The sequence below is a fragment of the Anser cygnoides genome, chromosome 3 (assembly GCF_040182565.1).
Source record: "Anser cygnoides isolate HZ-2024a breed goose chromosome 3, Taihu_goose_T2T_genome, whole genome shotgun sequence".
Taxonomy (NCBI): Eukaryota; Metazoa; Chordata; class Aves; order Anseriformes; family Anatidae; genus Anser; species Anser cygnoides.
The window spans coordinates 92,284,330-92,301,461 of NC_089875.1; the positions used below are offsets into that span (position 1 = coordinate 92,284,330).

Consider the following 17,132-nt stretch of genomic DNA (forward strand, 5'->3'; position numbering starts at 1 on the left):
TTTCCTGGAAAAAATGCCTTTAGGTAGAAGCTCTAGACAGATAAAATTCCATTCTACGGCAAGCAATACTTCAGAAAACATAGTTATATCTATGATATAAAGCTGAAAGGAAGAGTTTACTTCAGACTGTTTGCTCATATTATTTGATAAAACATCATGGTGAATTTTTTTGAAATGCAGTATCATGAACATGAAATATGGAAATAAAAAACAGGCACAGAATTTTTGTTTTCTATTGAACTGTTTCCACTGGACTACTCAACAACAGAGCACAATTTCTTCAGTTAATTACCTGTACCCGAAAGCGCTAACACAAAGAATAATCGAATTTACATGCCAAAAAAGCTATTAATTCACTAAAACCTCTGTAAATTCTGTTCCAAAGCACTCTACCCTTTCAGTCTTGCAGAAATACTCAGCATCAAGTATTCTACACCTGAGGTCAGTTTTGCTATTACTGTCACGCCATATTTGGGATTTCTGTCATATTCGTATTCAAATCTAGGATATAACCAGGAAAACAAACAAACAAACAAAAAAAACCACTTCTTGACTTCCAATAGCATTTGACCATTTATAAATTTTAATCTACAGTCAAGGTGGCTTTTGTAATACAAATCATTCCGTGGAGAGCTGGACAATCAAAAAGTGCCATTTTATTTTGTCCTTTTTCCCCACCATAGACTGATTATAGCATTGTTACCCAATAAACAGGATTTTACAGGATGCAGGAAAGAAAATTGCTTTTTCTTTTCCTTTTTTTTTTTTTTTAGTTATTTTTCCCTCTCAGTTCTGTGTAGTTTTTACAGTGCTATTGCCTTTAGAGAATATTTTCAATGTACTAAATGGGTTTTCTGTCCCTAATCCCAAAACATCTAAATGGAGCTTTATTGGAAAGCAAACTAACTGCACTCTCATGGCAAACATTCACAGAGACAAAAAAACTGAACCGAACCAAAGAGGGACAAAGTTACAGGTCGGTGTAAGGAGACTCAGTTATTTGATAATATTTCAAAACAATAACTTTTTTTACCAAAGTGGAGGTGCAGAGACTGTGGCTATTGATTAAATCTTGATGGCTTTAACATTTGAGTTCTACAGTTACACTGCTTATTGCAAAAGGACATTTGAATGGTAATGAAGCATTCTTAAAACGCGTTCAATGTCATCATTCAGCAAATGAGACTTTCAGTAGATGTGCTAAGACAACATACTGTTTGCACTGCTTGGAGCAAGAAATTAATTGAACAAAGAACAACTTTTTTTCCCAAACTATACACCAACATTCACACAAAGAATAAAAAGAATAAAAGAATAAAAAGAATAAAACAGGAAGTGATGAGAATTTAGTATAAGCAATTAATGAAATAAGATCAGTTAAGTAAATGAGTATATTTAATCACATTAATAGAAATAAGTAAATTGTATTATTTAACAGGGATGTATAAGACTAGAAATGGTATACAAAATAGAAGAGGATGATGGAAGCCCTTAAACAAAAAAACTGTAGCTATGTTTTAATAACTAATTCCTTGGGCTGCTTAATAACATAAATAAATATTAAAATAAAATAAATATTTAGGTTATATTTATGGAATTCCTATATCATGCCTTCTTTCATTTTAAGTTATTTTTCTCACAGATAAAATTCAGCCTGGACCCACACGATTAAACTGAGAACAAAGAAACCTCACTGGGACAGGAATTTGACCTTGCTTTTCTTACATTCCTGAGAAACTTCTAGGCACCACCTACAGAATTGTTTTCTCCTTTAGTCTAGTCTTGAATATGCTATAGTCTTGATCTATATGAAAACAAAACAAAGCAAAACAAAATAAAACAACCAACTGTTACAACATGAAAGATTAAGAGGTCAGTAAAAACACTGAGCCTACAATTTAATGTTTTGTACCACTGAGAGGTTCAAATGCATTGGCTGTGTAAGACACAAAATTGTGTTTTGGCAATTTAGCTTGTCAGCCACCCTGTGATAACTGTGCACCACAGCCAGGAGGTTAACACAAGTTTATTTTAACAGTTTTAATGGAAGGTTTGGCTTTACTCTGGTCAAACACATGAAAAAGTTTGAAATCTACATAATAATAATGATAATAATTAAAAAAATGCTGGTTGAACAATCCCATTTCCAGTGATGGTGCAGATAAATGTGAGCACAGAGAATTCTGAGCAACAGTTAAAATTTTGGATCCAGCAGATGGTGGTATCAATAGAAAATATATCCATAGGGAAAAAATCCATAAAAACGTGTATGACTAAGTAGAGACTCCCCCAAGCCATACATTAAAAAGCTCATGAACAAATACACTGTTAGATAGCATAAAGATTAAAATATATATATATGAACAAAAGAAAATATTCTAACAAATTCCTTCTTAGTTAGAATGACCAAATTCTTTCACAGTTACTTGCCTCATTATTTTCCAAGCTTTAAAAGAAAATTTCTAAATGCATGCTTCAAGTTCATGTACAGAACAAATATATATTCAGCAAACTCACTCTACTATCTTGTCAAATAAAATGATAAACAACCCAAATGACAAAGAAACCCTTTAAGCTCCTCTGAGCTCTGCTGTTGAATACCATTCCTGAGTAGATGAACTAGTGACATATTTGAATGTCTTACCCTACCGACATTCAGTCTCTGTTATTTTGGATTATGAGAGGTTTAGATATCTATAATTTTAATTTCTGTGAATGATTTCTAAATACAACCATGAGTGTAAAATAAATGATGCAGTATAAAATCACTATCCATGTTTTGCAGTTGTGGAACTATTCATCCAAGAAACAGGTATAAGATCAATTTGGTAAAGTTAAATGACATACATTTTGCAGAAATTAACTTTTCTTTGTTCATTGTTGACTGTGAATGGAAACCATTATTTTTCATTGCCTAGATAGTGATGCAATTTTCAAAGCTAAATGAGCATTAAAAACATTCATTTTATGCTTCTGCAATGAACAATCTAAGATACCTAAAGGCAAAAGAAGACATTCCCTTTAATCTTTATGAACATATTGTACCCTCTTGAGGTAAAAATGAGAAAGGAGAGGATAAATTTGCTGTATTTTTGATAAATGTTTCCCTCAGAGGCAGATGTCTTGTGTGTGCAGATGCAGCAGCTTGCATGATTGCCATCCTTGAAGATCCAATCATACTGATGACTGTCCCACAGTTTCTTCCCCTTGGGCAGGCTGGTCTTTTTTCATTCCTCTGTTTTATTGGAGATGAGATTTTGGTGCAAATACAGGGAGGAAATACATTTCACTAAAGGGCACCATTTGAATATGAATATGGTCCTAAGTATCTAGATCTCATGCCTTTGAGATCAGCTCATATTCCAGCCATACTGCTCTACAACAGGACCAGAGACAGGATTTGGTGGCTTTTCTAGACAAGTTACTTTACTAGTGTACTATTTTCCCATAGATACTTTTGAAATCTACCTCCTTCCAAGATACTTATCTATTGAATAATGAAAGATAGCATGGGGCCATAAGATATTAATAACAATGAGTTACAAAAAAATGGCTTATGCCATTTTTTAATGGTGTATGCTAACACTGCTATTCACTAACAAAATTAACACTACAATTGCAAGACCTTACAATAAGTTAGAAAAGTGTCCACAAAATAATAATCAGTAAAGAACAGCATAAGCTTTGAAACAAGGATTATATGAAAAGCCATTCATATCAAATGATTTTTTTTTTTTTTCAATAAGAACATTTGGCACCACTGCAGGGCAATTTAAGTATTTGTGCTCCTTGTATCAAATATCATTCAAATACTGAAGACCACAGAACTGTACCACGTATTTTGAGACAGTCTTCCTCCCACTGCAAATGCCCCAGAAGGAGAGTTAAAAGAAAAAAAAAATCATTTTACACAGTTCCTCCTGAAATTTTCCAAGGTGGGAAAAAAAGTCATATTCACACACAGTAGATCAAACATCTGATTTATATCATAAACTTTATCAAAGATCCTCTATCTCTGCCTTGAGCCAGAGCATCAAATATGGTCCTAAAACTCACAGTTGAAGCTAAGAGAAAGCAAAACAAAACAAAACAACAACAACAAAAATGAAATGAGTGAAGATATGGGTTCAGAAATCACAATTCAGACAAAGATTCTTCATAACTTTCAGACCCTGCTCTTGATTCTAGCAAGCCCAGTACACAAATGATTTGGAATGCCTTGGACTGATCTTACTGACACTGTTGGCTCTGTTACTATTATTCAGTCTGATCTTAAGAGAATTGCAGAAAAATTTGCAGTATCTTTGGCCCATATATTGAAGTCCGACTATCTATATTAAAAAAAAAAAAGATAAATGTGCAGGCACAAATATAATTACTCAGAATTATACCCGTATATGTCTACATGACTTTGAAGTTTGATCTCAACACTATCTTAAAAGTCCACTGCCAAAATAATTATTTACCATAAAAATACTTTTCACTGATTTTAAAAATTCACTAACACCCTCATGAAACAAAAATGAAAAATGAAAAATGCTTATACAGTTTGTTAACTCAATAAATTATGTTACTTTCAAGCTTTGAAGTTCAAAAGAGGCAGATCTGTACTATTTGACATTAAAACTTACTAAAGAAGTCATACAGTTTTTCAACACAGCAGGCTGATTCGTCTAGTATTTGTTATAGGTTGTGTTTTTTTTTTTTTTTTTTTTTTTTTCCCCCTCAAAGGAAGCACCATCATCATAAACTTTGACAACTGTTTGGTCACATCCCGAGCTTCTTACAAAACCTGCTACCTCCACATTTGCATTGGACATTATTTTTAGGTGCTAGACCTCTCTCTGTCTTTGACACAGTGCAAATAACATCTGAAGTTAATATCTGTCCCTTCAGTCTTCATAAGTAATATTTTCTTTTGACTACAGAATCTCAGGAAATCTGTCTACCATTGACTTCTGCTCATTTTTACTAGCTTAAAGTATGATTACTTGGCTTTATTCCTATTTTAATTGATTTGCATTTTGTGGAGTTCTACCTCAATTCTATTTCATTTTCTTTCTCTCATTTTCAGTAGTGAGTGAGTAAGAAAACCCTGTAGAATTCATTAAAACTGAGGGTGAACGTAGTTATTTACAGTACTTAGGCCACACCACTCTTGCTGACCACCTCTAGCTGACACACCACCAGATGATCACTGGATGTTCTTCTTGTGATGGCCTTACATGGATGCAAAACACCAGGATGAAAGTCATCAGTCTGCATAGAATTGCATATTAACAGACTGTGACACTGTGGTACCACCCCTCCTTAAGGGGAGGACTGCATTGCCTGGAATATCTTGATATTATACTTCACTGAATATGATTGTTACCTCTTGGTACTACCTTAATATGAAACGATGGGTGTATATTTACTCCATTAACTCAAAGCTAAAACTGCAGGCTTTTAATTTCTAACCCCTTAAGACTCATTCTACTTGATAATTGCTAGGAGTCACCTAAAGATACAATCGTGCAAGGCAAAGGAGTAAATAAACTCAGGTATTTAATTTCTCACGGAAACATTTAAGTGCACCTATTAAAAATGGCCTGTCATAAAACAGCTGATTCATTTAGAAAACAGCAGCTTTTATTTCCTCAGGTAAAAAGCGGCCTATAAAACAGAATTATTCAGAAAAGAGTTTACAGAGGTAGAAATTTAGAAATGGTACAAGAATCTAAAATACATATACTGTATGCTGTTAAAAGTTGTTTACACAAATGTGTGGTAGATACTACTATCTGTTTCTGTTGGAGGCATTCTTTTTTATCAGACTCAAGCCTGGACATCTGCATTTTTTATAGTTTCCATTTCTTTAGAACCCTTTACTCCAATGTATATTACTTTGTATAAGGTAGAGAAAGGAAACACTTATTAGATTATTCTGGTTTCTTATAGCATACATTTAAAAATACTGAATGGCTGGCTTATTTAGATTCAGTTTTAAGGCAAATTAATAAACTACATGCAGAAAAGTAACTACTGAATTATGTCTACTGCTTAGAACATAGCCATAGAATTAAATTAGCTTTCTGTCCAAATTTGTGAACTTTGATAAAGATTCTTATAGAAATTCCCTTGATATAAAGTAAATCTGAGGGCTGTGTTTCTTCAGGATCACTGAATATGCAGTTCTAGGAAAGTACAAAAAAAAAAAATCCAGTCTTTGTAGCTGTTCACAGCTCAGTTTTCAGGTACTATGAGTCATTCAATAAGCTTATTAATATATATACATATATATATATAAAGAGCTTTCAGTCATTAACTTCAGGCACTAAGGCAGATGCTGTGATGAGCTAGACCTTCAAAGTGAGCATGGAAGTTTTCCATTTTAATCACAGGAGAAAGCTTGAGCCTTCTGAAAGCCAACATATTGATCTGATCAAGGAGTTGTTGCTGAGGCTGCTGTAAAGGAAATGATATGAATATACATGGAGCAGAGGTATAAAAGGATATGACAAAAAATCCAGCTGACAGTTCGCTGTAGTTTTCTTATTTTCTTCTCTATTTTTTCTCTGAAAGATCTGTCCCGGTAGCTTTTAGCAACCAGAAGATAATTAAATATATTTTGAGCAAATTAAGAATAGGGAAACAGGAGGCCGACACTTGCTGCAAATAAATCTTGGGAGTCGATGGATTTTTTAAGGATTGAAGAAAGAAATGTGACAAACGGCCATTTTCACATAAGTGAGTGTCTGCTTAACAGAGAGCATACAGGTTTGGGGCAGGCAAGACCGGTAGGCTACATCTGAGTGTGAACCAGCAGGGATGAGGTCTGAGAGCCAAAGCTATGAATGAAAAGAACAGGGGGTAGAAGGCAGAACATAAAACTCGGGATTACTTCTCTAATCACCAGGCTCTCTACCCAGAAACAGAGACTATCACTAGCTATGCACCACAGAGCAATGAGAAGAGCATTAATTATGTCTATTGGGAATGGTTTTCACCTGGACTGTCCCCTGAACCATTCCTGAACAGTGTTTGGGTAGGTGGAAGGAATTTAGTAGTACAGACAGCCTGCGTTTAGTCCTTTTTCATTCACGTTTAAACACAAAACGTTTAAAAGCAAAATTCCAGCAAGAAATAGGAAGATGATGGGCAGGCACTGACTCAGGCTATTTTGAGAAGAAGCAGGACATTAAACAATGGAAATTGGCAAAAGTCTATATAGCAAAAATATGTAATTAAATATAACAAAAGAATGTTAACTAAATATTACTTACGGTGGCATGTTAACTAGTTATTCTAAAGCTAGACAGAAATCTGAAGAGAACTGAAATACTCCAAAAATTAAATGGGTCTGGTGTTTTATATCTATCAGAAAAGTATTTCACTGCAAATCTTGAAAGCTTCACTTTATTTTTTCATTGTGAAAATTTCTTGTTAACAAAACCAAATATAATTATTTTAATCATTACAGAGTTTTGTACACATGAACTATAATACACTACGCAGAATGATTCCTATGCACCTGCTTAAAAATAATACATGTACAATCCATGGAGCAGTTCTTTAGAGGCTATATTCCTAACTTTTACTTCCTGAAAACATGGTGTATGTTTTGGTGTATGTTTTGGTGTATGTAGTCGATGGAAGGAGGAGAGAGATATGAAATAACTTTTGAAATTTTAGTAGATTTACCTGATTTAGTCTTGATTCAGTTCCCCAACCTATATAATGGCCAAATCCAGGTGTGCAAAACAACATTGAAGGTATCAAAATGATAAAACAAAATTTAAATGTTGATACATTGAGCAATTATCTACAGAGATACTAGATTTTAATAATAACCAAAGCACAACCTCTGAGTACCTACTTTCTCAACAGAAAAATAATAGCTCTTTTCTTTGGACATGCAGTCTTGTTCAAAAATAATCAAAATCTTCTTTTTCAAAATTTAAGACCTGGAAGAATTATATTCTATAAGAAGTTATACCTATTGCTTTGTTATTGTTACTCTCCTTTGAGAATTTATTTGATTCCTGCCAATTGCTCACAAAGTTGTTTAGTTTTGAATACTCTTGTTAGCCACAGTCTTTTATATACAGCAGCCTGAAGAGTTGCATAATCTCTTTTGTTTCTGAAGAAAGTTTATTTACTTCCATTGATCTCCAGGCCAGTCTGTAGCTCTGTGATAATGTCTGTACTTTGATTCTGTAACATGCCTGAGTGGGGCTTAGTACGAATGCTGATTCTGCTCTTCTCACAATTTAATTGTTATAGGAAAAAATAACCACTAACTTTTTTCATTAATTTTTTAATAAAATTTTATGTGATGAGAGATTTGTAGCTCTTTTGAGCCATTGTATGGAGTTTTGATTTTTATTTGTCTGACAGGTCCAATTTTCTTTCTATTGGGAGCAAATGTTGAAATTTTACCATCAGAATTTTTATTACCTGAAAATATCCACTTTAAAATTCACAGTAGCACTTCACAGCCTCAGAATAACCAGTAATTTCCTAACAAATTTAAGTGTGAGTGTATGTGTAAGTAACTATTAAAATATTTTTTTCCTGACCAAAACTTTTGGACATTTTCTATACAGTTTTGGACAAATTAATATCAATGCTCTTGCTTTTTTTCTATCATCCATAATATATTTGAAAAAAGACCCTTTAAGAGATCTGGGTATATTTTAGGCCAGTACAATATTTATGGTATATGAGTCAGAGGATCTTGAATGCTGCTTTTAAGATGCACATCACGAACTCTTATACAAATAAGCAGACTGGGCAGAGTCCATTATGATAAGTAAATGAACTTTGGAGAGGTTTCAAGAGAGTAGGAACAGGATCTGCAACATATAAGACCTAAAAATTTTACCTTCAGGAAAGGGTGAACAAACCCACGATAAGAGACAGGAGTCCAACATACTTATTTTCTAGGATTCTCCAGAGCTCAGCAGGTGTGCTGTTACTTATGTATTACAGCTAGAGTAGGTACATATTCTGTAAATTCCTTTGATCATTAACATTTTTACGTATCTCTGGCTATGACCAGAAAATTTTAAGATACATTCCATAACCCTATGAGATCATTAAACCTTTAGGTGTAAATGTCATGGATATGAACATGGAATGGAAAATCAAAGGGGGAACAAGAAACTTTGCAGACACACGACAATGGATATTGTTTTAAAATAATTTTCTCCCCTATGGCATCCTAGACTGTCTATGAAAGCAAAGACTTTGTGCTCTGCAAATATTTATAAAACTTATATAAGCAACTCAGTATGAAATCCTAAATGAAAATTTATGATATGTTAATTACCATACTGGATCAGACTACTCATCAGAGTACCAGCATCACAGTAGTCAGTTTTAAGTGCAAAGATAAGTTACAAAGACTATGGGTTAGAAGTTGATTTTTGCATGCAAGCATGGCTATTTACCTCTTCATTTTTTCACAGAATATAATATAGCTAGCTGCATTCCCCACATAAATATCTACTTGTTTTTATTCTAATGTTCTTAAGATTTTGGCCTCATGGTCATTCAGAATGAAATGTGTTTATGTATAACTATACATAAGTTTACTAGTTAAAAATCACTTTTATTTTATTTTATTATTTTTTTTTCCTGTGAGCAATATTAAACAGAGATGTCAGCCTAGGTTTCTTTTTTCTTTTTTTCATTCATTTAGGTGTGTACACTTAGTCCCATTTAACAATATGTTCTGAAAAAGCTATTCTAATTGTTCTAGTTCTCAAGCTGTTTATTTTTTTATTTTTTTATTTTTTTATTTTTCAGCATGCCACTCTGAACCTCTGTGTATACATAGGTTTAATTTAATCACAAAAGAGCACTCCTCTTTGCTTTAAATGTACTGATTCATTCTGTCCTAAACTAGTCACAAACCTGTTTATAACCAGCGGAGAGAACATCCAGAAGGCAATCCATGCCCTTACATTAGGTGTCTATCTGGGATGGTGTGAATTGTTTTCCTGAGCAGTAGACTATCTTGACTATAGTTTTAGAATCCAACTTTGATCTTTCAAGTAAGTAAAATGAATCCCAACCTGCATAATCTCAGATGAAAAGAGCAGTGCAAGTGATGGCTACTGAAAATGAAAACATTTTCTGTATTTTCTTTATACTGTTCTTTTCACACACTAAGGCTGTTTGTGTTTTTTTTTTTTTTTTTTTTTTCTCTGAGCTCTGCTTAAGAGTGAGTATGGGATTTTACTGATTTTTTTTTAGATTCCTACATTATGTATAGTTTGAACTACTCCCTCTTACTTCTGTCAACATTGAATTTAAACTGCCAGTAGATATTCCCTTCTTTTAATCTTGCTATAAACCCTGGAGATCTTCAGCTTTCCCTGTCTTTGACATGCCTAAGTAATTTTGTGATATCTGCATATTTTATAACATTACTGATCAGTCAAAAATCAGTATTCATAAAATGAACATCAACAAAAGTGGCTTTTCTCATGATTAAAATTCAGTTTACTTTCTGTCAGTTCCAAGTAACATCCATGACAACTCACATTCACTTCAAGAATATTTGGTGTTCTCATTAATATCTTGGAAGAGTCGCAAGCTTGTTTGTTGTTTTTTTGGCTGCCACTCTTAAATAAATTTATTTGACGAGAGAGTGACAATTTTCTTTTACAAAAGAATCCTAATCTGCCATAGAAATATACATCTCCTAATACTCGTCCATACTTCCAGTTTCACATTCCACCTATACCTTTCAAGACATTTATCTGTGGTACTCCAATCTTCAAGTCTAGCAATTAAAAAAAAAAAAAAAAGGATTAATATTTCTTGATAGTAGGTCAGTCTCCTTTTAGCATATTTCTTCAGAACTCTTAACAATTTACTGTGATGGGGCCACAAATCAGTCAATTACTTGAGTTGGATCTGCTTGGGCATTTAGCGCTCCAAAAAAATAGTTCAAAAGACTGTTAAAAGCCAAGATTTATTCTTAAACTAAAATAGTAAACTCATCTTTTAAAGCAGAGAAAACTGAAAGCAAGTAGTTAATAGAATGGCAGTAAAAAGGGTTTTAAGTTTTTCTCCCACTGCATGTTGTATCTTTACAGGTGGGTCTGTGCTTCCAGCTAATTCAGAGACCTTGAGTGGTAGTAAAAATTCTTGTTTTTCACACTATTTTTTTCCCGTGCCTGCTCAGATGGTCGTGAGGAGGAGGAGAAGGAGGAGGAAGAGAAGAAGCAGGAGGAGGAAGGAGGCTCCCACCTCCTATCAGACGCTTTTATTTCAGCTAATCATTTCTTAAAGGAACATAATGTAGAACTGGGAGAACACAAATAAAACAAATACCATCTGTTTCATCCATGCAGAATCAATGCAAGTTGTTCCTTTCACATTTGTTAGCTTTTTCATATCATGTTATCTGTCCTCGAGAGAAGAGCTAAGAGGAAACTGGCCTTGCTTTAATGGAAATGCATCTTATTTGGCCGTGCCACCTAAGTCAAACCCAAAGTACAGATATTGGATCATCTGGACTTTGAACTAGTCTCTGATGTTTTGTTCAGAAGCAACCAAAAACTGAAGTTAAGTACCACCATAGTGAACAGTTTAACAGTAACATGGCAGCTGTCCTTATGGACCTTCTTAGCTACTTGCAAATTTGTAATAATGTGGCTTAGTGTAGCCTAATATATAGTTAAGGTAAATTTCATCACTTCCCATGTGCCACAGGCTGTGAATGTGTAATGGACAGTCATTGAAGTGTGGCTGCTGTATAGTAACTTGTTAAGCCACAAGTTTATGTGCCTTGAAAGAAACAGAAAATAATGTCAGCTAATTACAATTAGCTGCTCATATTACGCATCATAGAATGGCTTGGGTTGGAAGGGACCTTGAAGATCATCTAGTTCCAATCCTTCTGCCATAGGCAGAGATGCTATCCATTAGAATGGGTTGTCCAGGGCCTTTTCCATCCTGGCCTTGAACACTTCCAGGGATTGGACATCCACAGCTTCTCTGGGCAACCTGTGCCAGTGCCTCACCACCCTCTGAGAGAAGAATTTACTCCTAACATCTAATCTAAATCTACTTTCTTTTAGTTTAAAACCATCCCCCCTTGTCCTATCATTATCTGACTGAGTAAAATGTTGCTTTCTATCTGTTCTATAAGTTCTATAAGCCCCCTTTAAGTAGTGAAACCCCTTTAAGTACATACGGAACACTACAGTGCCAATCAATTAGAAATGAACACATAAACTGAAATTAATGGAAGGAAACTGAGAACTTTGTGCAATACTGAGACATTCTCAAAGAACAGTTTTTTTTTTTTTTTTTTTTTCCTAACAAGAAGCAACAGTTCATCCTTAGCACTGAATCTTTCTTTTCTTTTTTTTTTTTTTTTTGGATATATGAACTGTAAGGTAATTCTATACCGAAAATACAGCAAAAGACATTTAAAGTATCTGAAGGAATATTTTGGTAAATATGGTAAATAACCACAGAATAACTATTAGTCCTGTTTAAAGAGGAATATATTTAAAGTAGGACCTCTTTCTTGCACATATCTGTTTCCTGCATGGGATATGATTGTTTACTTACATGACAAGAATGTTATTACAAATTGTAAACAAGACCTCACACAGTTTTAAACTTGTTGGTATGACAAGACATGCTAAGACAGGACAACTGCAACTGCATAGTTCACTCCTCTCAGCTGAGATCAACATAAACATCCCCTATGTTCTTGCTACACAACCAGTCAGACACAGTTATACAGACCCCCTGAGGTTAACTACACTAAAACTGGATTATTCCAGATACTTTCCCTCTTTGTGAAAATAAGATATTACTCCTTACTGATAACAATCTTCAGTCACCATGTCACCTGTACTCAAGGATTCTGGTTAACGAGTTGCACAGCGGTTGCACATCCTTTTTTGATGGTTGACTCAGTAAGGAGCAATGTGAGGGTGAGGATAAACTCACTCCGATGTGTCAAGACAGTGCTAGGTAGTCAGAATAAGCCTATAAATTCATTTTACTTTTCTTTATCTTCCATCAAAGGTAGAGTTACGTAGTTAAGAACAAACCTACTTCTGAATGCCTAAAAATATCTGAGATGTGGGAAGAGAAAGAATAATCAAAAGAAAAACTGTGAAGATTATGCAGTTATATAGATTAGCCATTGCACAGCATGGTTGTTGATTCAATTGGAAAGTTGGTGCTGTTTCACATTTGAAGCCATGAATATGTAGAGACACAGATTATTTGAATGCAACTTCTTAAAACATTTTTCAGTGGTGTTTTTTTTCCACATTTGTCAGAGGACAAACAGTTCAGAATGCAATACAACATGCCAAGCAGCACGGACTGTGCTCTTTAAATAAACATATCTTTTTATTTTGTCATAAAAATGCCATGGAACAAGCATTTTAAGACAGATACTGTCCTTTCTTTATAAATATATGCAGGGTCTAGCATAATGAGGGGCTGACAACTGGAAGGAGTTTTAAGTGGTAGTACAGTGCAAACAGAAAACAACAGCAATAATAAATCACTTGTTAAAAGCAAAATCTTCCCATACTGTCTACTGAAATGTTTTAAACATTTTAAGACTGGCATGTTCTTTGACATCTCTCCAATATAAGGCTGTGCCTTACAGGGGCTAGTGTTTACAGTTCTGTCGATCCAAATATAAACTGGACAAAAATAATAAATATTTATTATTAAACAGATAGATATTCAATAGGCACATTTAACAGTTTCCCTATTTTATTCCAAACCAATTTCTAAATGACTTTATTTTCTGACTAATTCTAAAGAAGAACTGACTGACATTAAGGCAGGAAGATACTAACTGAAATCTGAAAGAATATATTGACATCAGAAGTTTTCCTGTCAGATGAACATATATTTTGGATTTGTTCATTACATATGACTACCTAACACTTTCCTGGCATTATAAAATTGAAAAAAGTTAATTGAATGAGGAAGATACTAAGCAAAGAGGAATTGCTTAGAAAAAAAGGTTTTCAATCTCATTTTTGGTTGAGTTTTTAACAGAATGCTGTGATGTTTCAGCAGCATTTATGGCAACTAGTAAGTGGAATTCATTTGCTAAGCATCTTCATATTCAATGTTTGCTATTATTTAATTAGCAGACTTTGCCTGGCAACACTCCAGTGCCAAAAAAAAAGCTTAAAAAATAAATCTGAATAAATTTTTGAAACCATCACACAGAGAAAAACTCACAAAAGAAACCAAAGGCTTAAGTTATTTTGACAACTAATATATTTTGTTTTTATTTTTAATTATTATTTTTCTGTCTATGCTGATTATTATAATACATGCAAAGATATGGGAGAATAGAATATTAAAAGATAATGACAACAGAATTAATATTTTTCATGCTATTAGCTATATAATTATTATAATTAGCACGATTTTCTAAATTACCGTTTGAAACACTGTATATCCTAGAAAGGCTCTAGCATATACCTATAGTTCATAGTTTTCCGATGAGTATTTTCTGAACTTTATTTAGTCTGAAACTTTTCTCTCAGATCTTGAGACAGAATTATAGAGAAGACTGATGTGTAAGGCATACTGACTGTATTAAACTGGAGAGGAGATAACCAAGCAACAAAGATAATCTGGAGGAGGAGAAGCCCAACCTGTATTGTGATAGAAACAGCAGCTCTAAAGTACATACTTGCAATTTCTGATTTTCAATAGGTCATAAATTTCATAGAAGAAATTCCTATTTCTTACCTACATTTCCAGTCATTAGGTATGAATTCTGAAAGTCCATCATTCCCATTCCAACAATGTGTATAAAATCTTCAATCACCTGCATTAACTCCACCGAGCCTGGATAGATCTAAAATAATAAATAAAGGAAGCTCAGACATTCTATAACTATAATATCAAAATCACTACAGCAGGATATTCAAATAAAATCTTAATGCAATCAAATGAAATGTGAGACTTAACAGTCAAACTGCTCTTGCCATGTTTCAATATCTAACATTTTATGTGAACAACCATTTTTGTCATTCGATCCCCATGTGAACAGACGCTGTTTTCCATATGGCTACATGAAATATGCTTTGTACAATGCAATGTTTTCTGTAAGTCACAGCACTTTTAAACAAACAAACAAAACATTTTATTGACCACTACTATCTCTATTGGTTAAGGCATTTAATGTTCTGAAATAACTTTAATGATTTTTTTCTCCTTCCCACCATGAACAGGTAAGTGCAAATCTTACCCTGGCCTCCATTGCATTATAACTCTTTGTTGCTTTAAACAATATGTACGTAATATAAAATATTAGTGATGTGGAGAAGTAGAATCATAGAATAGCTGAGGTTGGAAGGGGCCTATGGAAATCATTTAGTTCAACCACTTGCTCAGAGAAGTATCATGTTGCCCATGACTGTGTTGAGTTGGGTTTTAAATATCTCCAAAGACGGAGAAGCAAGGGCCCATCTATACAACATGTTTTAGGATTCAATCACTCTTTCAGTAAAAGGGTCTTTCTTTTCAGTGGAATTTGCTACATTTTAATTTGTGCCAGTTGCTTCTTGCCCTATCACTGGACACCACCAAGAGTCTGGCTTTTGTCTGCTTTACTCCCCTCATAGGGAATTTATACAATAGACAGGATCCCCTCTGAACCTTCTCTTTTTCAAAGCAAAACTATTAGCTCTTTTGCCCTCTTCTTGGATGCTATATGCTTTATTGCCCTAAACACTTTCATGGCTCCTCATTGGGCTCACCATGTCTTGCACTGGGGAGCTCAGAACTGGATGCAGTAAACTAAAATTAGTTGCCTTTGCGTTACTAATATAACTTCTCAAAATGATTTTCAAAATGGTAAGTACTAGCACATTTCCAAGAAATATAATTTATTTTCAAAGCTGTAAGATACTATGATCACAAAAACGTTAAAAATGGCTATATTCAACCATAATCCATAATCAAAACTGTATTAAATATCAAAACAGTTATTAGCAAGCTTAAGAAATACTGCTTATATCACATGCATAAAAATATTTTTGGTGGTTATGGCATTTGTCATGAACAGGACAATTTTCAGTAATACAGGCTTTAACAACAGAAAAATAATGGATGATCTGTTCACACTGCTTTTTTCTTTCTATCAGTGGGATGTCCAAATTGCAATTTATGAGCAACATTCGACCCATTCTTTTGACCACTGAGATGACCAACTCCAACAAATGCCTACACTGACTATAAATCCAAGCATGGTGTGCTCCATCTTCATCTTGCTTTATCTGTCTAGATCCATAGCTGTTTGGGTCAGGATGATGAATTTCTTAACGTCTTTTATTTTCTACATAGATCTTTTTATAAAAGGTATGGCAGCAATACCATTTTTATGAAAAATGTGTTATGGCATTTATGATCCTAACATTGCAAATGCTGCTTAAGGTGAAGGAGAGTTCCATTTTCCAAATGATGTTACTGAGATATTGTGTGCTTTTTTGCATCCATCCCATTCATAACGCACACACTCCCAGATTACGCACCAAGGCTGAATTTCATTGAAATTCACTTTTTTTCACTTGACATTTTATCGTAATAACTTCAGCAGAAACTCTTGAACAGTCAGTGTAATAGAGGTACTCTTCATTTCTATATGTCTGAAGTACTGGCTAATCAATAGGATGCCAGCAGATGGTGATGAAGAACATGCAGAATAACTCCTGAGTTTTGAAACACCACTGTAAACTTATTTATTCTGGACTTGAAGTGGCTTCCTGTGTGCAGTACCTTACATCAGCTCTTAACAAAAGGCAAGTATTAAAGTGAGTGCTGCTTATCTGTATGCTATATAACCTGTAATTAATGGTATCAACTGCTGGCATTTAATCTAGAAAAAAAGGATGTGCTGAGGCATTGCAGCTGTATACTTGATAGAAAGTCAGCAATTTGCTGACAGTGAGTAAGATTTTCTTTCCAGCAAAACAATCCAGAAAACTGTCTAAGAGATCTAAGCTAACAGTAACAGGAGTTCAAGGAAAGCATGCAAACTAGTAAAAAATGTTGGTCAGACTGCACCTTGGTTTGCAATGTTGCATTAAAACAACAAACAAACAAACCCCACAAAATCAACAGAATAGCTA

The 17,132-nt window shown here is 34.1% G+C and overlaps 1 protein-coding gene across 7 annotated transcripts in view; it reads right to left on the reverse strand.

The window, feature by feature from the left end:
• The window catches only part of ADGRB3 (adhesion G protein-coupled receptor B3), a 469,357-nt gene that overhangs the window by 204,220 nt on the left and 248,005 nt on the right, over nt 1-17,132 (reverse strand). For all 7 annotated transcript variants that reach the window (XM_048077466.2, XM_048077468.2, XM_048077470.2 and 4 more), the window contains one exon: nt 14,749-14,857. In XM_048077466.2, coding sequence (XP_047933423.2) covers nt 14,749-14,857 — 109 coding nt within the window. The remainder of the gene's footprint in view (nt 1-14,748; nt 14,858-17,132) is intronic.